General features: G+C 37.7%; 1 protein-coding gene across 1 annotated transcript in view; it reads left to right on the forward strand.

Moving 5' to 3' along the window:
* LOC128870334 (zinc finger protein 2-like) overlaps positions 1–16,082 on the forward strand; it is a 209,100-nt gene that overhangs the window by 75,805 nt on the left and 117,213 nt on the right. Inside the window, exons 3-5 of the mRNA XM_054112944.1 lie at positions 6,765–8,462; positions 9,140–9,804; positions 9,880–10,020. Of these exons, the coding sequence (XP_053968919.1) occupies positions 6,765–8,462; positions 9,140–9,804; positions 9,880–10,020 (2,504 nt within the window). The remainder of the gene's footprint in view (positions 1–6,764; positions 8,463–9,139; positions 9,805–9,879; positions 10,021–16,082) is intronic.

A 16,082-nucleotide genomic window follows, 5' to 3' on the forward strand; every position in this document is an offset into this window, starting at 1 on the left:
GTACCTCACCACCTTAGCTTAAAGTGCTGACAAGGTTATACCGCCTTGTCTTGGTCGATAAAGCCTCGTTAATGAACACAGAAAGTACCAAATCCAGGATATCAAGTCTTGGATAGTGCGTAGAGGTTACCATCTGGAGAGGAGTGGCTATGTTGTTCGCATCACTTTCCTATTTAACCCCCCCTGTTTATATATTTTGTCTAATTTAATACGTATCGCATACTTATTTCGCGGGCCACCTAAATAGCGAATCAAAACAGTTTTTATTTCGTTATAGTCGTTGTTTTCGGGCTAACAAAAATTTTAAACGCCGCGTTGAGCTCTGCCCCCTTTTTACACGGACACATTAGTGCTGTTCCTCTTCTGGAACTTTACTAAGCTCTAATGCCCAATCTACGAGTGTGAAGTAATCCTGCACTAAAGATTTGTATTACGCCATACTAAATGGTGCCGGTTTGATTGGCCGAGTTGCATTTGCCGCAACATTGTGTGCACCTTCCTTCATAGCTACTCGGATTGCACCTGCCTCTTTAAATCCTCCGATGTACGGCTCTTCTTTTCAAATCCTACTTTTGACACTACTTTTGCATATGCATGTTTACTTAGTTAATTAATAAAGCGAATCAAGAGCGTTACAATAGTAAAAACGGACTTTAAAGAATAAAGCAAAATAACAGAATATACTATATTAGCAACACAGATAAGATAGCATACAAAATTCAATGTATTGACGTTGGCACTTAATTCATACATAACAGATTAACAATAGACATTTATATAAACTGCATGTTTTATTTGATCACCATCGTAAGCTACTAGCTTACTTTGTATAAGAGTCTTATATTGGGTTGTGCATTGCGAGTTCTAATTGTATTTCAATTCAGAGTGGTACCAGGTTTTCCAAAAGAAAAATTAGAAAATGCTTAAAATGAATTTATATTTCACCAGTGTCAGAACTAATAGAAAACAACAAAATAAAATGATGGAAAGTGCAACATGGCAAATTCAATAAAAATGGGGCAAGTATTAAGCCTTTTCGTCCACACTTTCCTCTTGCTGTAAATAATTTAAATAATAAATATACAATATACAATATACACATGTATAGCATATACTATACAAAATATTTTTATTTCGAAACATTTCCATTTTTCCTTATTCTCCATTATTTGCTTTTCAACATTTTGTGACAAAGTTCTCATTGCAATTTTTAACAGCAAAGGGCAACAAAATTGAAATTTAAGCTTTTCTCTCTACGCTGAATCATTATATCTGACCAAGATTAAGCTATTAGTTTAGGACGGCCAAATAAAACACGCCTAATACAATATCAATATCAATTGTAACGGGTAATTTTTTAGCTATTATCTTTTTAAACAGTTGGTTTAAACAGCTGACGCACGTTTCGTCTTTTGTTTCACTGTCAAACATCTTCAGTTTGGTCTATAATTTAACCATGAATCGTCTTACAAACGAACAACGCTTGCAAATCATTGAATTTTATTATAAAAATGCGTGGTCTGTTAAGAAACTTTATGGTCATTTTAATCGACCCACTGAAGCGGCTATTCGAGCTATTGTGACTAAATTTAGAACCAAATTTACATTATTAGACATCAAACCACCAACACGCTTACGTAGAGTGCGAACTGAAGAAAATATCGCAGCTGTATCGGCCAGTATTAATGATGACAATCGATTCGTCGCCGTGCGAAGCAATTGGGCCGCTGTTACTCAACAACGTGGAAAATTTTGCGAAAGGACTTAGGTGTGAAGCCTTTCAAAATACAGCTAGTGCAAAAATTGAAGCCGAACGACCTACCGCAACGCAGAATTTTTGGTGAATGGGTTCTTGGAAAGTTGGCCGAAGATCCACTTTTTTATCGAAAAATTGTGTTTTCAGCGACGAAGCTCGTTTTTGGATCAATGGGTACGTAAATAAGTAGAATTGTCGATTTTGGATTGAAGATCAGCCAGAAGAATTGCAAGATCTACCAATATATACAGAAAAGGTCACAGTGTGGTGCGGTTTATGGGTGGAGGTATCATTGGACCGTACTTCTTCAAAGATGCTGCGAATCATAACGTAACTGTGAATGGTGAGCACTACCGTGAAATGATACCCAACTTTGTTTTGCCCAAAATGCAAGAGCTTGACTTGCATGACATGCGGTTTCAGCAAGACGGTGCCACATGCCACACAGCACACGTAACAATGGACTTGTTGAGAGGCGAGTTCGGTGAACATTTTATTTCACGTTCGGGACCTGTCAATTGGTCACCCAGATCGTGCGACATAACGCATTTAGATTATTTTTTGTGGGGCTATGTCTCATGTCTATTCACACAAGCCTGCTTCAATTAACGCATTGGAAGACAACATTAAAGCATTTATATGTGAGATACCGGCCGAAACGTTGGAAAGGGTATGCCAAAATTGGACTAAGCGGTTGGATCATTTGAAGCGAAGTCGCGGTCAACATTTGCATAAAATAATCTTTAAATATTATATTAAATTATATGGACTGTACTATCGATTTAAATAAAAATTGCATGCATTTTTCTGAATTTTACGTGTGTGTTTTTGTAAAATTTTCCTATAGCTCTTAAAAAATCACCATTTATCATAATTTTCGCATAAATTCAAATGAGGTGAATGCCAGATTAGTGATCTTTGAATAAATGTAGCTGGAAGGATATATTTTCTTGGGCGTAGGTAATAAAAGAAATGGGGTTTTGCGATCAACAACCACATTCATATTCGACTCTGGGTGAAAACGAAACACGAATCCTCACAAAGTCCCTCAATAAAAATAAAAAAAGATTTAATATTATACTATATATATGTAGTTAACAGTTCAATAAACATTTTTTCTTATTTCCTTTTTTTTTTTAAAACTTTATTTTGTATTCTGTCTATACTTACAATTCTTAGAAGACATTTTACAAATATTTGGTTACATTTAAGAGTGGCTTTGATTTTAGTATTAAAGGAATATTTCCAGTATTTCACTTCCTTTCTAATAAATAAATTCAATATTTTATAGATGGCTCTTGGACGAGCTGAACCTTAAAAAGACACATGAAGGTGACATAAGGGTAGAGGCCTGTTCATTTGAGTGCGATTGAAGTCGATTTCGGTATTTACTGGTTACATTTTGTATTTCCTCTTTTATTGAAAGAATGTCTAAGTCCCGATGAATTTGGGCATTTGTCACGTACCACGGAGCGTTGACTAGGGTGCGTAGAGTCTTGGACTGGAAACGCTGCAGGATTTCCAAGTTTGAATTTGTCGCAGTACCCCACAGTTGGATTCTGTAAGTCCAGACTGGTTTTATCACAGATTTGTAGAGGATAAGTTTGTTGTCCATTGAGAGGGTGGATTTGCGGTTTAGCAGCCAGTACATATTACAAAATATTAAACCTAGAGCTTTCCTTTTTGCAAAGATATGCGTTTTCCACGTAAGCCGTTTATCCAAATGAATGCCTAGATATTTAGTACTATCACATTGCGAAATTGGAATACGGTTTAAGCTGATTTGTGAGCAGGTGGTTCTTTTTGTGGTAAAGGTTACGTGTAGAGATTTATGTTCGTTTACTTTCAACCGCCAGCTCCGGAGCCATTTGGAGATTTTATTTATGCTTATTTGGAGCATATAACAGGCTTCTACCGGGATCCGCTGCTATCGCCATAATAGCAGTGTCATCGGCAAAAGTGCCAGTTAGTACACCTTTTGTGGTTGGCAGATCGTGTGCAAAAATTAAGTACAGGATTGGACTTAATATACTGCCTTGTGGGACCCCAGCTTTAATTTGTTGGAAATTGGAAATTTCATTTTCGTAATTTACGTAGAACATTCGTTGGTTTAGATATGATTTAAGGAGCAAATAGGCATTTAGTGGTAATTTCTTTTTTATTTTAAAGAGTAGGCCTTGGTGCCACACTCGGTCGAAGGCTTGTGATATGTCCAGGAAAACTGCTGAACAGATTTGTTTTCGTTCGAGTCTATGGACTTGCTCAATTGTAGAATGCTCATTCTTGAAACCAAACTGATGTTTCGGAATTATTTGAAACGTTTAAGGAGGATCTTTTCAAAAACATTTGACAGTATTGGTAGAAGACTGATAGGGCGATAGGATTTCACTTCATCGCCTGGTTTTCTCGTCTTGAGCACCATTTCAATTTCTGCTACTTTCCATTGAGCTGGGGAAATGTTTCTGGTTAAGCACACATTAAACAAATGAGTAATGAAATTATAGGGTTCAGGAGGTAGTTTTTTGAGAATTTCGGCCGTGATGCGATCATATCCTGGTGCCTTGTGATCTTTTAGCTTTTTAATAGTGCTAACTATTTCTCTTTCTTCATCGGTAGCTCCATTTGGTGAGGTTCGTTTAAAAAGGCAGCAACAGTGCTGTTAAAACAAAGACCAGCTTCAGTATCGTTAGGTGTAAAAATATCTTTTAGATATTTAGAAAAAAGCTCAGATTTCTCGATGGCGGTTTTCGCCCATGAACCATCTTTTTTACGAAGTGGTGGACGGTACTCTTTTGTGGTACTTACTTTTTTGCTGACTTTCCACAGGGAGTAATTGGTGAGGTGTGTTGGTTCCAAACCCCATAGAAACTGCCTCATTTCTTTATCGTGTTGCTCTTTCAATAATAATTTTATTTCTTTTGATAATTTGTTAAAACGGCTTTTATATTCAGGAGATCTTGTTTGTTGCCATATTTTTCTTGCCTGGCGTTTCTCTTTCAGTTTGTTTCTTAAGAAGATACCGATGTTTAAATTTCTTTGTGTACGAGTATGGGGTGGATGACCACGCTGCATCCTGGATGCATTTTTTAGAGCAACTTTTATGCTAAGTGTCGACGTCAAAATGGTTTTAAATTGAGTCCAAAGTTTGAGTTTTGCGACCTATTTTCGAGTTTATCATTTATTGTGATTATCACTGGCGAATGGTCAGAAGAAAGATCCACGCAGGATTTACAGGTTATCGATAGACCTTTGATGACACAAAAATCAACAAGGTCTGGAATCTTTTTTGGGTCTGAAGGCCAATAAGTTGGCTTTCCCGTTAAGAAAACTTTCAAGTTCATTGATGTCGTTGCGTTGTGCAATTCGCGTCCCTTTGTTGTCGTAACCCGAGAATCCCATAGTGTATTTTTTGCATTATAGTCACCTCCTGCTATAAAGCGTGCTCCCAGGGTTTTAAAAAACTTAACATATTCTTTATTTTTAATTTTGTGTTTAGGTGGACTGTATATTCCAGAAATAAGTAATGCACCGATATAATGTGTAGATTCATAGTGCTTGATTGATTTCTTTATAAGAATAGCAGAGCCTCCGTGAGCAGATCCGTCAGGATGCATTGTGTGATAGAAGCAGTAGAAGGGAATATTGAAAAAACTCTTTGTGGTGAAATGGGTTTCTGATACTAAGAAGATGTCTATATCGTGTTTTTGCAGGAAAATTTTTAACTCATTTGAGTGTTGTGACAGCCTATTTGCATTCCACAAAGTAAGGTTTAAGGGCATGGAATATGGGGCTTTTGGACAAGACTTACTAAAAGGTTTGTCATGGCAGTCATTTGGCTCAATACACCTCTTAATAGCTTCATCATTTCCCGGATTCGCTGATCAAGGCGTTGTTTTCATTGGTGTTTTGGTTAATTTCATTACTAGCAACTTGTGCATACGATAGCTTCTGTTGGTTTAAGTTTAGTTGTACTTGTTGGTGGCTTGGATCATTTTGGGCGCTCTGAGATGGTATTATCTTCTTCCTTAGTGCAGGAAAGGAGGTTGCTTGCAGCTTTTTATATACGGTGCATCCTTTATAAACATGCACTAGATATATCGGCATAATTTCCGCGATTGATTTATGCAATTAATGCAATTATTCACATAAAACGAACAAAAAAATAATTTTCAATTATAAAAATTCATATCACATAAGTAAGTATAAAATGATAATATACATAACAATTTATTAAATAAAAAATATTCTTAAAATCAAATTCTAGTTTTTGATTGAATAGCCATTGAACTTTATAATGGCTTTAAGTCGTGATGGCATTGATTTCATCAAGTTTTTAGTTGCTGCTCGCGTTATTTTATTTCACCCTGTTTGAACGACATTTTTTAACTAATCTTTGTTTTGCATCGAATATTTACGTATTTGACCCTTTAAGTGTTTCCATAAATGTTCTATTGTTTTGTATCTGATGATTACGGCGGTGTTTTGTGGTGTTTGCGCACATTGTAGAAAAGCCGTCTTCGATAATATAAGATGTGTGCTTAGGGTCAATATAGGAACTACCCCTCAAACTTAAAAGTATCGTTTTAGATCATTTTTTAAAATGTTTAAGTTCCCGTATCGGTCCATAATGTTTTCGATAAAAACCAAATTTCCTGCCTTATTTACTGCCATGCATCCGAACCCTCACCATGCTCAACAGAGTCGGCCATATTCACAGGACTTAATTCCGTTTTGACTTTTCTTCCTGCTTTTTGACGACCAGTGGAAGAATTTGCATTTATCTGAAAATATGACTTTGCTTCAAAACGCTTGGTTATACTTTTCGTGATCTTTTGCGAATGCGATCACTTGACATTTTATACAGATGGTTAAAAGTAATCAAAAAGCACAGGTATCCGGTTTTTTATCTTAACTGTAAACGCAAACTACATACTTTTTGAATAAAAATTTTATAACATATTTATGTATGTTCACAAAACTAATAATAACACCTTGTTTATTCCCGCAGATAACAGTAAGTTAGAAAATATCAGATCGGTTTCAGTTCCCGGCTATTTTTCTGTCCCCACGACGCGGTTAACAAATGAAGACAACGGATATAACATATCTGTAATAGATCACAACTCCTTCTCACCATCATCAAACTCCTCGATTGCATCAGGAAATACAAGTGTACGTAGCAAAGGATACCAACGTGTTAGTACACCAAATTTTCAGTCATCTATTGGGGATAGGGATGGTTTAACCACAAATTTGGGTTCGGCCATTAATACTACTGGCATACCATCTGTAGTTTTTAAATGCAACAACTGTGATTTCTTTGCACAATCCAAAACAGAGATGGAGTTACACCTAGGTGCAGTTCATCCCCAAACGGAACCAGACTACATCAGCATTCCAACGAACTCCGTGGCAATGCAAGCATTTCAAGCCGCAGTAGCAGCAGCTACAGCTGCAGCAGCGTGTGCAGTAACTGCTACACACTCTGGTAGTAGCAAATCCAATTTCGAAAATGATGCTATTGATGACGATTGTCCAACTTCAATAAAGAGAGAGCGTTTATTTTTGCCTGAAGATGAGGAGTTCGAAAATGGAGCGGACATGAGCAGTACATTAGATTTGCAAAATGCATCGACAATTTCTCCTTGGATCACAACAACAATAAACACGAATGAATTTTCACCATCAATAAATGAATCAAGATCAGGAAGTAATAATGTTATAAGTAGGGAACTTGAAGAAAAATTGCAGCAACATCAATCAGTGCTCAAAAGCATTAAGATAGTATTAAATGATATTGATGACAGTAGTCAGGTTGACCAAAGTAGCACAAATTATGCCAATGTTCAATGCCCATTATGCACTGGCACATTCGACCGTAAGCAAACACTAGAATCGCATTTGATGAATGTACACAGCGTAAATCGCGATGGATTAGCACGACTCTTACAACTGGTGGACACCAGCGTTTGGAAGCATTTTCACACAGAATCAGCAAGTGCCGATGCTGCCAAAACTGTCAGACCTGCCACCGAAACAAACACAATCAAAGATATAAATAATGCAGGTTCAACGGAATTAAACTTATCAACGATGGCAGTCTCAAGCGATGCATCCATAAATCTCAATACTTCTAATCCAACAGGGTACGTTCAATCACTGGAAGCCGTAAATAGTAGTGAACTATCATGTGAACAGTGTTGCACGCATTTTAAGCATGAACAACAATTGTTGCAACATGTACAAAAATTTCAACATTTTGTAGTCTTGCCAAATGGAGATCACCGTTGTTTGGCTGCTAGTCATCCCAGCCGACCTTGCCACGCGACATTTCCCTCGCAAACTGCTTTGATCGCCCATTATAAAAATGTACACATAAGTTTAATTATATCAGAGCGTCATGTATACAAATATCGCTGCAAGCACTGCTCACTTGCATTCAAAACTCAAGAAAAATTGTCCACCCACTTGTTATATCACACGATGCGCGATGCTACCAAATGTACATTGTGCCAGCGAAATTTTCGCAGCACACAAGCGCTACAAAAACATATGGATCAGATACATAGCAAAAGTAACCAACACGTTTCTAGTTCACCAACATTATTAAGTTGCAGCAGCCGCGGGTCGCCAACTTTTCGTACAACAAACTCGCAATTAACTGAGGCAGTTCTGGATAATGCACCTAAAACTAACGACGGTGATGGTAAATGCATGCATCAATTCTTATACATAAATACATATATACTCGTTTTATACCAAACTGCTTAAAGTTTATACTAACATAAAACTAAATATAACTGAAACTTGGATAGGCTGCATTGGCAGAGTTGGATAAAACTAAGTACATCTGAAACTTGGTTAGGCTACATTGGCAGAGTTGGACATATGGATACGCCCTGAAACAGTTTTTATTCACAGTCGATTATTTCTCCACTGACATTTACCCACGTTGATCACAGTTTGTTATCAATTTGAAGTTAAATTTGGCGCAAATTTATAGAGTCATACAAAATTAATCATCAATTTATATTAAAATAAACTCGAACATGAACACTACTATTTAGAAGAAATGAAAACTTGCAATTATTATAATATTAAGAGCAGAATAAAATAGAAGCACTAAAATTTATGGATGTATAACTTGTCAATATGTGTCTCTTGGAGCGTGTGTATTCCTTATATTATATAATAAAAACATATATGTATTGTTAACCTTACCCATTGCGGGTCGGGCATGCACAAACACATATGTACGTACTACCACCCTACCTCGTTTTTAACCATGATTTAATTAATATTTTGCACTTGCTTTAGAGTATAATAATAATGATATGTATATATTGTTGCTTTCTATTTCCTGATCTTCTGAAAACTTGCTAGCTTGTCAGTCGCCACCCATATCACCACATAGCAAGGAACAAATGGATTCCAAGAACTTGAATGAAACATCACAAGTATCATCTTCCCCATTAACAGCTCACATATTGCAGGATCAGCAACAGCACGTCGCTGCATTCACCGCTGCACTACTAAATCAGTCTTCACAACAGCAACACTGCAGCAGTGATGAATTAGCAGTGGTTACACAAGCTCATCTAATCCAACATTTACAAACTAAGCCCAGTGGATCGCTGTTGACGCAGAAATACATTCAGCAACAACAACAAAAACTACAAAATATTCAACATTTACAACAGTTGCCGCAGCTTCCAGGCGCTTCCACCGGTTTGCCACTGAATCCTGTCGAGATGCTAAATCTTATGCAATTTCACCGCATAATGTCCATGAATTTCATGAATCTTGCTCCACCGCTTATATTTGGGGTTGGCGCTAATGCTAGCGCTAGCAACAATACAGAGTTGGTTACGTCTCCACACACACCTAAAATAGCTCACAATTGCGGTGCCCATACGCTTCTCTCCGGAAGCGATTTGACTATACCAGGCACTCCAGTTCCAGTCGGATCAACTGCGGATATTATTGGTACATTACCAAAGCAGCAACAATCTCAACAACAACAATCTGTAGCAACAAGCATTTCACAGGTAACAAGCTACTGACGATTTCTTTTTTGAATTGCATTCATGTGCATTAAACCTCAAATTAATATTTTTTTCCAGATGGCGAGTAATCAAAAACGTGCACGAACGCGTATCACTGATGAACAGCTAAAAATCCTTCGTGCACACTTTGACATCAATAACTCTCCAAGTGAAGAAAGTATAATGGAAATGTCTCAAAAGGCAAATTTGCCGATGAAGGTACAAGTTTTTCTTATTCATCATACGTATGTATTTGTTTGTGTATGTATGTAAGTTCTAATTCATACCAAAGTCAACTGAAAATCTATATCCAACTTGCAAAGCTTGTAAAATATACGAATACGATAGAGATCGCAATCTGTATGCTCACGAAATCTCCGAGCCTCAGGGAAGTCAATCCTGCAAGTAGCGTATCATCTTGGGTATTGAAAATATACAAATTCCTACATATGCCATCCTCGTGCACAAATCCTGCTTAACCTCACATAAATTTACTTTTCAACTACAAGCAGTCTTCAAAGCCTTTCCGCGTGCTAGGACACAAAGTGGCGATAAGTGAAAGTTGCAAGAAGCATGTAGAGAAAGCATTCATACTCATCTAAAAGCCATCCTTTGAACCACTAAATCAAAGATTTACCAAATTACTCTAGGTCGCAGACTCCTTATTCTTGCGAAGCCCTTCTTATAACACCAAAAGGCAGTTTAGATTTGAGCTCTTATTTTTGACGTGAAACTTTTGTATTGTACTATATAAATGTTATACATATAAATCGCGACTTCAGCCCCAAAATATTTTTATTTTTCGTTATCATAACACAACCGGAGCCAACAAATTTTTCTTCATCCATTCTGAATAAAAGAATTCGAAGAGAGGATGCTGGTGAGTAAATTGTTAAATTGAGGAACACTGGACCACTGAATGGCTGAGCTTAGGAAAGAGGTGCTGCTACTGGGGTCAAGCATCAGTGACCGACATTATCATCATGGCCTACCGCAAATGCAGAATGAGAATCTGGAAGAATTAGTCAGTGAAATCTGCATTTTAACTGAATGCGCTCGTCCATCCGTGTTGCCTTACATGTGTGGAAAATCCATAGGAAACATGTGAAAATCATTGTGAAGCTTCCACCATGGGGAAATAAGTTAATACTATTTATGGCGTCGGCGAAATTTTTCTAACATAACAAGAATTATAATGATGAGCGCATCATACATGAGAGTTTTGCTAGAGGTTATCGCGAGCTTTTTCAATTTGCATTACAAATTGAGAAACACATTCGCTTACTGTCTGCTTTCCCTATACGCGGAATTGTTTTTATATTTGTTTATTCGTAAGTTGGGCGACAAAAGTTGCCAAGAAAGAGGACATTGACCGTGCTGCTGCTTTGTACTACTGTTCCTTTATTTAACTTTTCTTTCAAAAATCTCTTTCTTTTAATGTGATCTTCTATTGCATTTTAAACATACACGTTTGCTTGTATTTGCCTATTTTTTATCTCAGCGTGATGCTGTTAGATCAAGTCATTAGTGTGGAATTGCTGCTAGAGTGACAGTCCTTGGCGGGATATAAATCTGGGTCGCTCCGGATCCGACATATTAACAATATGGTCCACAGTGTTGGTGAAAACCATAAACTATAATTTTATATAAGCAGTCTTAGGGCCTAAATGTGGTCCATTTTAGTTCATGAAGCTTTAGTCGTGATAAACCGGACTATTTAGGGGTGTCTTTTTGGATTCTGGTTCAGCGCCAATGTTTCAAATTTTTACTATAGCATTCGATGCTATAATCTTGAACGTCATGGCTGAAGTAGTAAAACAGAGAGTGAATGGCATTGCAATGTACTGCAAATCCTCTTAAAAAATACGTCTTTTGTTTTTAATTTAATATGACTGTTATTTTGTTGTGAACATATAATACTTTTAAATTACTCGTTTACCGACGAAATTTTTCAATAGTACAAAACCCAGTCTACTATATTACTTTACCACCTGTATCCTTATTCTAACAAGTATTCTTCACCTCTGACAATGACCGATTAGGTGCTTCCGTTTGTGATTGGCTTTTGGATGTTGGCTCTAGGGCTAATGCTGTTTGGGTTGCTGACCCGTAAAGGTCTGTCCTAAGTCCTCTCTTGTTCAGTCTTTTCGTGAGTGATGTGCATGCGTACACCGATAATATTCAAATGTGTCTGTCCAGTCGTGTTGATATCATTGACGATTTGTGTTACGAACTTAATAAAGTATTTTATATCGCAATGAGCAATTTATAGCTCTCTACGTTTAAGTTACATAAAACTGCGAGGCCAATGAGCTAGCCAGACAGGGGACCTGTTAGGTAGTTTCCCCGCGAAATGAGAAGATTTGGATCCCGTTGACTACCTATGGTCTGCTCCTGGAGATGTGGGCTTCACGTAAACTCAGATAGCGCTGGGCAAGTACATAAACTTTTAATGTCACGAAATCTTTCTGGTTACAAGCGGATCGAAGGCGCTCGAGGGATCTTCTGAGGTTAACACAATCTCAGCACTTACCGAACATTGGGCGCAAGGTATACATGCCGTGAGACTCGGCATTACTTCGAGTCCTTTTTGCGTCAGTTGTATGGAGGATGAAGTGAAATCATCTCAGCACCTTCTCCTTAGCTGCCTTGCTTTTACGGGAATAAGACTTAAGTAACTTGTCCTTCATCCCTTTGCTACGCCTGATGATATAGTACGCCTTGATATTAAAAACTTAATGAATTTCATGAGCAGCAAACACCACCGCAACTCCTCAGTCATCACTCGAGATCAAAGCTCAAAACAGAGGAGGATAAAGCAAGGTGTACCGCAGGGTGGTGACCTTTCACCCTTACTTACTTCTACATATCGAAGCTCCCCCAACCACCAAAGAAAGTCTCACTGTTCTCCTTTGCATGTTCCCATTGTTCGATAATGGCATGGGGCAATGACATCGATGACTTTTGTTCCAAAGTAAACGTTTATCTCGCCAGTTTTTCTTAAGGAATCTCCAATTTTGTCCCATTAAATCCACTGCGACCCTTTTTGCCATCTGGATGAAAGCTCAACTACGTTCTGGACATTGTAGTATAATATATGTCCGGAAAGTGAAGGCACACCGCATGATACCACCTTTTCACATGCTTACTGAAACCCACTCACCTAACACCTCTCTCCTTCTGGACCCAAATCATTGTGGTTGTTGTAGCAGCATAACCATTTCCCATAAATATATGGGGAATGCTGCTGAAGCGACAGTCCTTGTGCGGATATATATCCGGGTCGTTCCGGTAACGTAAAACCGACTGTCATGGGAAAGGGACCCAACCCGTCGTATAGCATGCTTGCTGGGCCTACCGTTAGATGAGTTCGACGATGACGATCGGTGACTACAACGCTCCGACAGGGCTTAGGGTAGGGTTGCTACAACAACAACTCAGTTGTCGTTTGGTCGCATTAATAAATACATAAAATAGATTTTTCGTACAAATGTAAAACATATGTAAACGTGTCAAAGCGAAAATAAAGATGAAGCAAACCGATGAGCAAAACAAAACATTGTAAACATGGACAATGGAAAATATCGCTGGTGTAATGGTGATGACGTGCTAATTAACAACCTCTAATTGTCTTTGGAAACTAAGTAAAATCTAAATTTTAGCTAAAAGAGCTCCAAACTGAGCAATAAAAATACTTGGCGGCCACCGTACCCGAATGGGTTGGTGCGTGACTATCATTCGGAATTCAGAGAGAGAACGTTGGTTTGAATCTCAGTGAAACACCAAAAGAAAAACATTTTTCTAATAGCGGTCGCCCCTCGGCAGGCAATGGCCGAGTGTGTTTCTGCCATGAAAAAAGCTCCTCATAAAAATATCTACCATTCGGAGTCGGCTTAAAACTGTAGGTCCCTCCATTTGTGGAACAACAACAAGACGCATACCACAAATAGGAGGAGGAGCTCGGCCAGTCACCCAAAAAAGGGTGTACGCGCCAATGATATATACATATAAGGATTATCTAAGTCTTACAAGATAAACCAGAACATGATAACATGGCATACGGAAGGATCTCTAACCGAGGAAGCATAAATCGTTTAGAGCGACTTAGCCGTTTGATGTTGACCACACCTCTTCATTATGTACATTGTGCTCGGAAGCGCCAGAGAGGAGTATACGTATATTTCAAGCTTAAGTCCACGCAGTAGAGAGATGCGCTTACTTCAACCTTCAACGCAACCATAACAAGAGAGGCATAGCTATCTTTACTATCAGTCAGGCAGCAATCAAGGCTCTCAACTCTTTCCAGGTTACATCAAAACTGCTGTTAAGCTGAATATCTTAAGCCAGGGCACATAGGAATTTCTGGGAATGAAATCGTAGATACATTAGCCAGGAAAGGGGTGGCCCCCCCATTTATAGATCCAAAGCCATTTTGCGGCCTAGGAAAGGATAACTTCTCTAGAGGGGAAAAAAACTAGGCGTAAGTTTACTGAACAACTCATTTTACCTCATACAATGTAAAGGGTTTTCCAATAACAGGTTTTATTGGTGAATGGATTGCGCTATCGGGAGATGATTAACGATTTTTGATGGCCGAAATTGGATGGTATTGATCTGGACAACGTTTTTTTTTCAACAAGACGGCGTTTTGTGCCACACAAGAAACGAAACCATTGATCTTTTACGGGAAAAGTTTCCGTGACGTTTCTCTCGAAGGGGTGATCACAATTGGCCACCGAGATCTTGTGATTTAACACCTTGTGGCTTTTTTCTTTGCGGCCACGTAAAAGAGAAGGTCTACGCCAACAGCCCAGAGTCGATTCAAGACCTCAAAGATGGAATTCGTGAGGCTATCAAGGACATAGGGCAGCCACTTTGCAATTCGGTTATGGAAAATTTCATGAAAAGGATATTGTCTTGTAAGCGTGATCGTGGTGGTCATTTGCCTGATGTTATTTTCCACTATTAACAGCATACCTTCCTCTTTATAATGAAATAAACATGCGATCATTTATATTAAAAAATAGCATTTTTCTTTAAATATCAAAATAACACCTGTTATTCGAAACCCCACAAAATTAACGTTTCTGTAATAATGTTACGCGTTACTTATCTATATATAAAAAAATTCAGCCGTTTTTCGCGTTGTGATGAACTTTACGGAGAATGGCTCACCCGATTTTAAACAAACTTTGCCACATTGAAGAGACACATGTGGAGAAGGTTTGTAACTATGTTTGGTTAAAATCTTCTTTACTTCTTCGTCAACCCACAGTATACACGAGGCAGCGTTCTTTTTACGCGTGTGGTTGTTATTGTAAACGGTTGCATGGAGCGTACTTTTTACTCACATATGTACAAGTTAACGCAGCAGTATTTATGCCTAAATTTTCATTCCATTACATACATTTCAATGGAATGCAAACATACATACATATACATATATTCATTCAGCAGTGGTTGCACGCCTGCATTCGCATAGAATAGAAACATACAAATTAGGAGGCACAGCTGTAGCTGACCGCCTGCAATAATTAATCGTAACACAATCACAATGCTGCTGTGACTAACTTAACACTTTGCTTAAATACTTCTTCTTTACACCCACACTTCGGGATAACCGAAGCAAAACCATTAGCTCAACGAACCTGAACAGGTTGTCGCTAAAAAAGTACTTAAGCAAGGCCGTCTTCTTAGAAGATTACCAAAGGTTATCAGTAATAGTGCATAGTGAAAATAAGTATTAAAACTAACAAGAAGGTGTTTTATTTGGTAAAGTGTTCAAGTGAAGCAGTTTCCAGGCATCAACCAAAGAGATAAAAAAAGTGCGTCAGAAATATTTAAGATAAGAGATTGTTTTCACATTTTCCAACGATATTTTCACGAAAAACTATCAAAATATATATTAATTTTGCAAATGATTGATAACAAGTGAAACAGTGAATAAATCGTGTGAAAAATACACACAACAGAAATCGGCAAAAATAATTAATATTTTAGAAGTTTTTACTTAAGATATTTAAGAAAAGAAATTGTTTTCACACTTTCCGTAGATATTTTCAAGAAAAATTTCAAAAATATATATTACTTTTGCTGATTATTTCCCATTTCTGTTCTGTGTAATTTTCATTTCAAGTTCAATTATATTATATTTTTAAAAGATGGCGCTAACAGTATGTTAATTTGAATTCCAGTTTAAAAACAAGAAAAGTAGCAATCAAGAGCTCAGAGTGACATAAAGAAGACCACTTTGATTCGGTAAAAGAAATGCCAAGAGGTAG

The sequence above is a fragment of the Anastrepha ludens genome, chromosome X (genome assembly GCF_028408465.1).
Source record: "Anastrepha ludens isolate Willacy chromosome X, idAnaLude1.1, whole genome shotgun sequence".
NCBI classification, from domain to species: domain Eukaryota; kingdom Metazoa; phylum Arthropoda; class Insecta; order Diptera; family Tephritidae; genus Anastrepha; species Anastrepha ludens.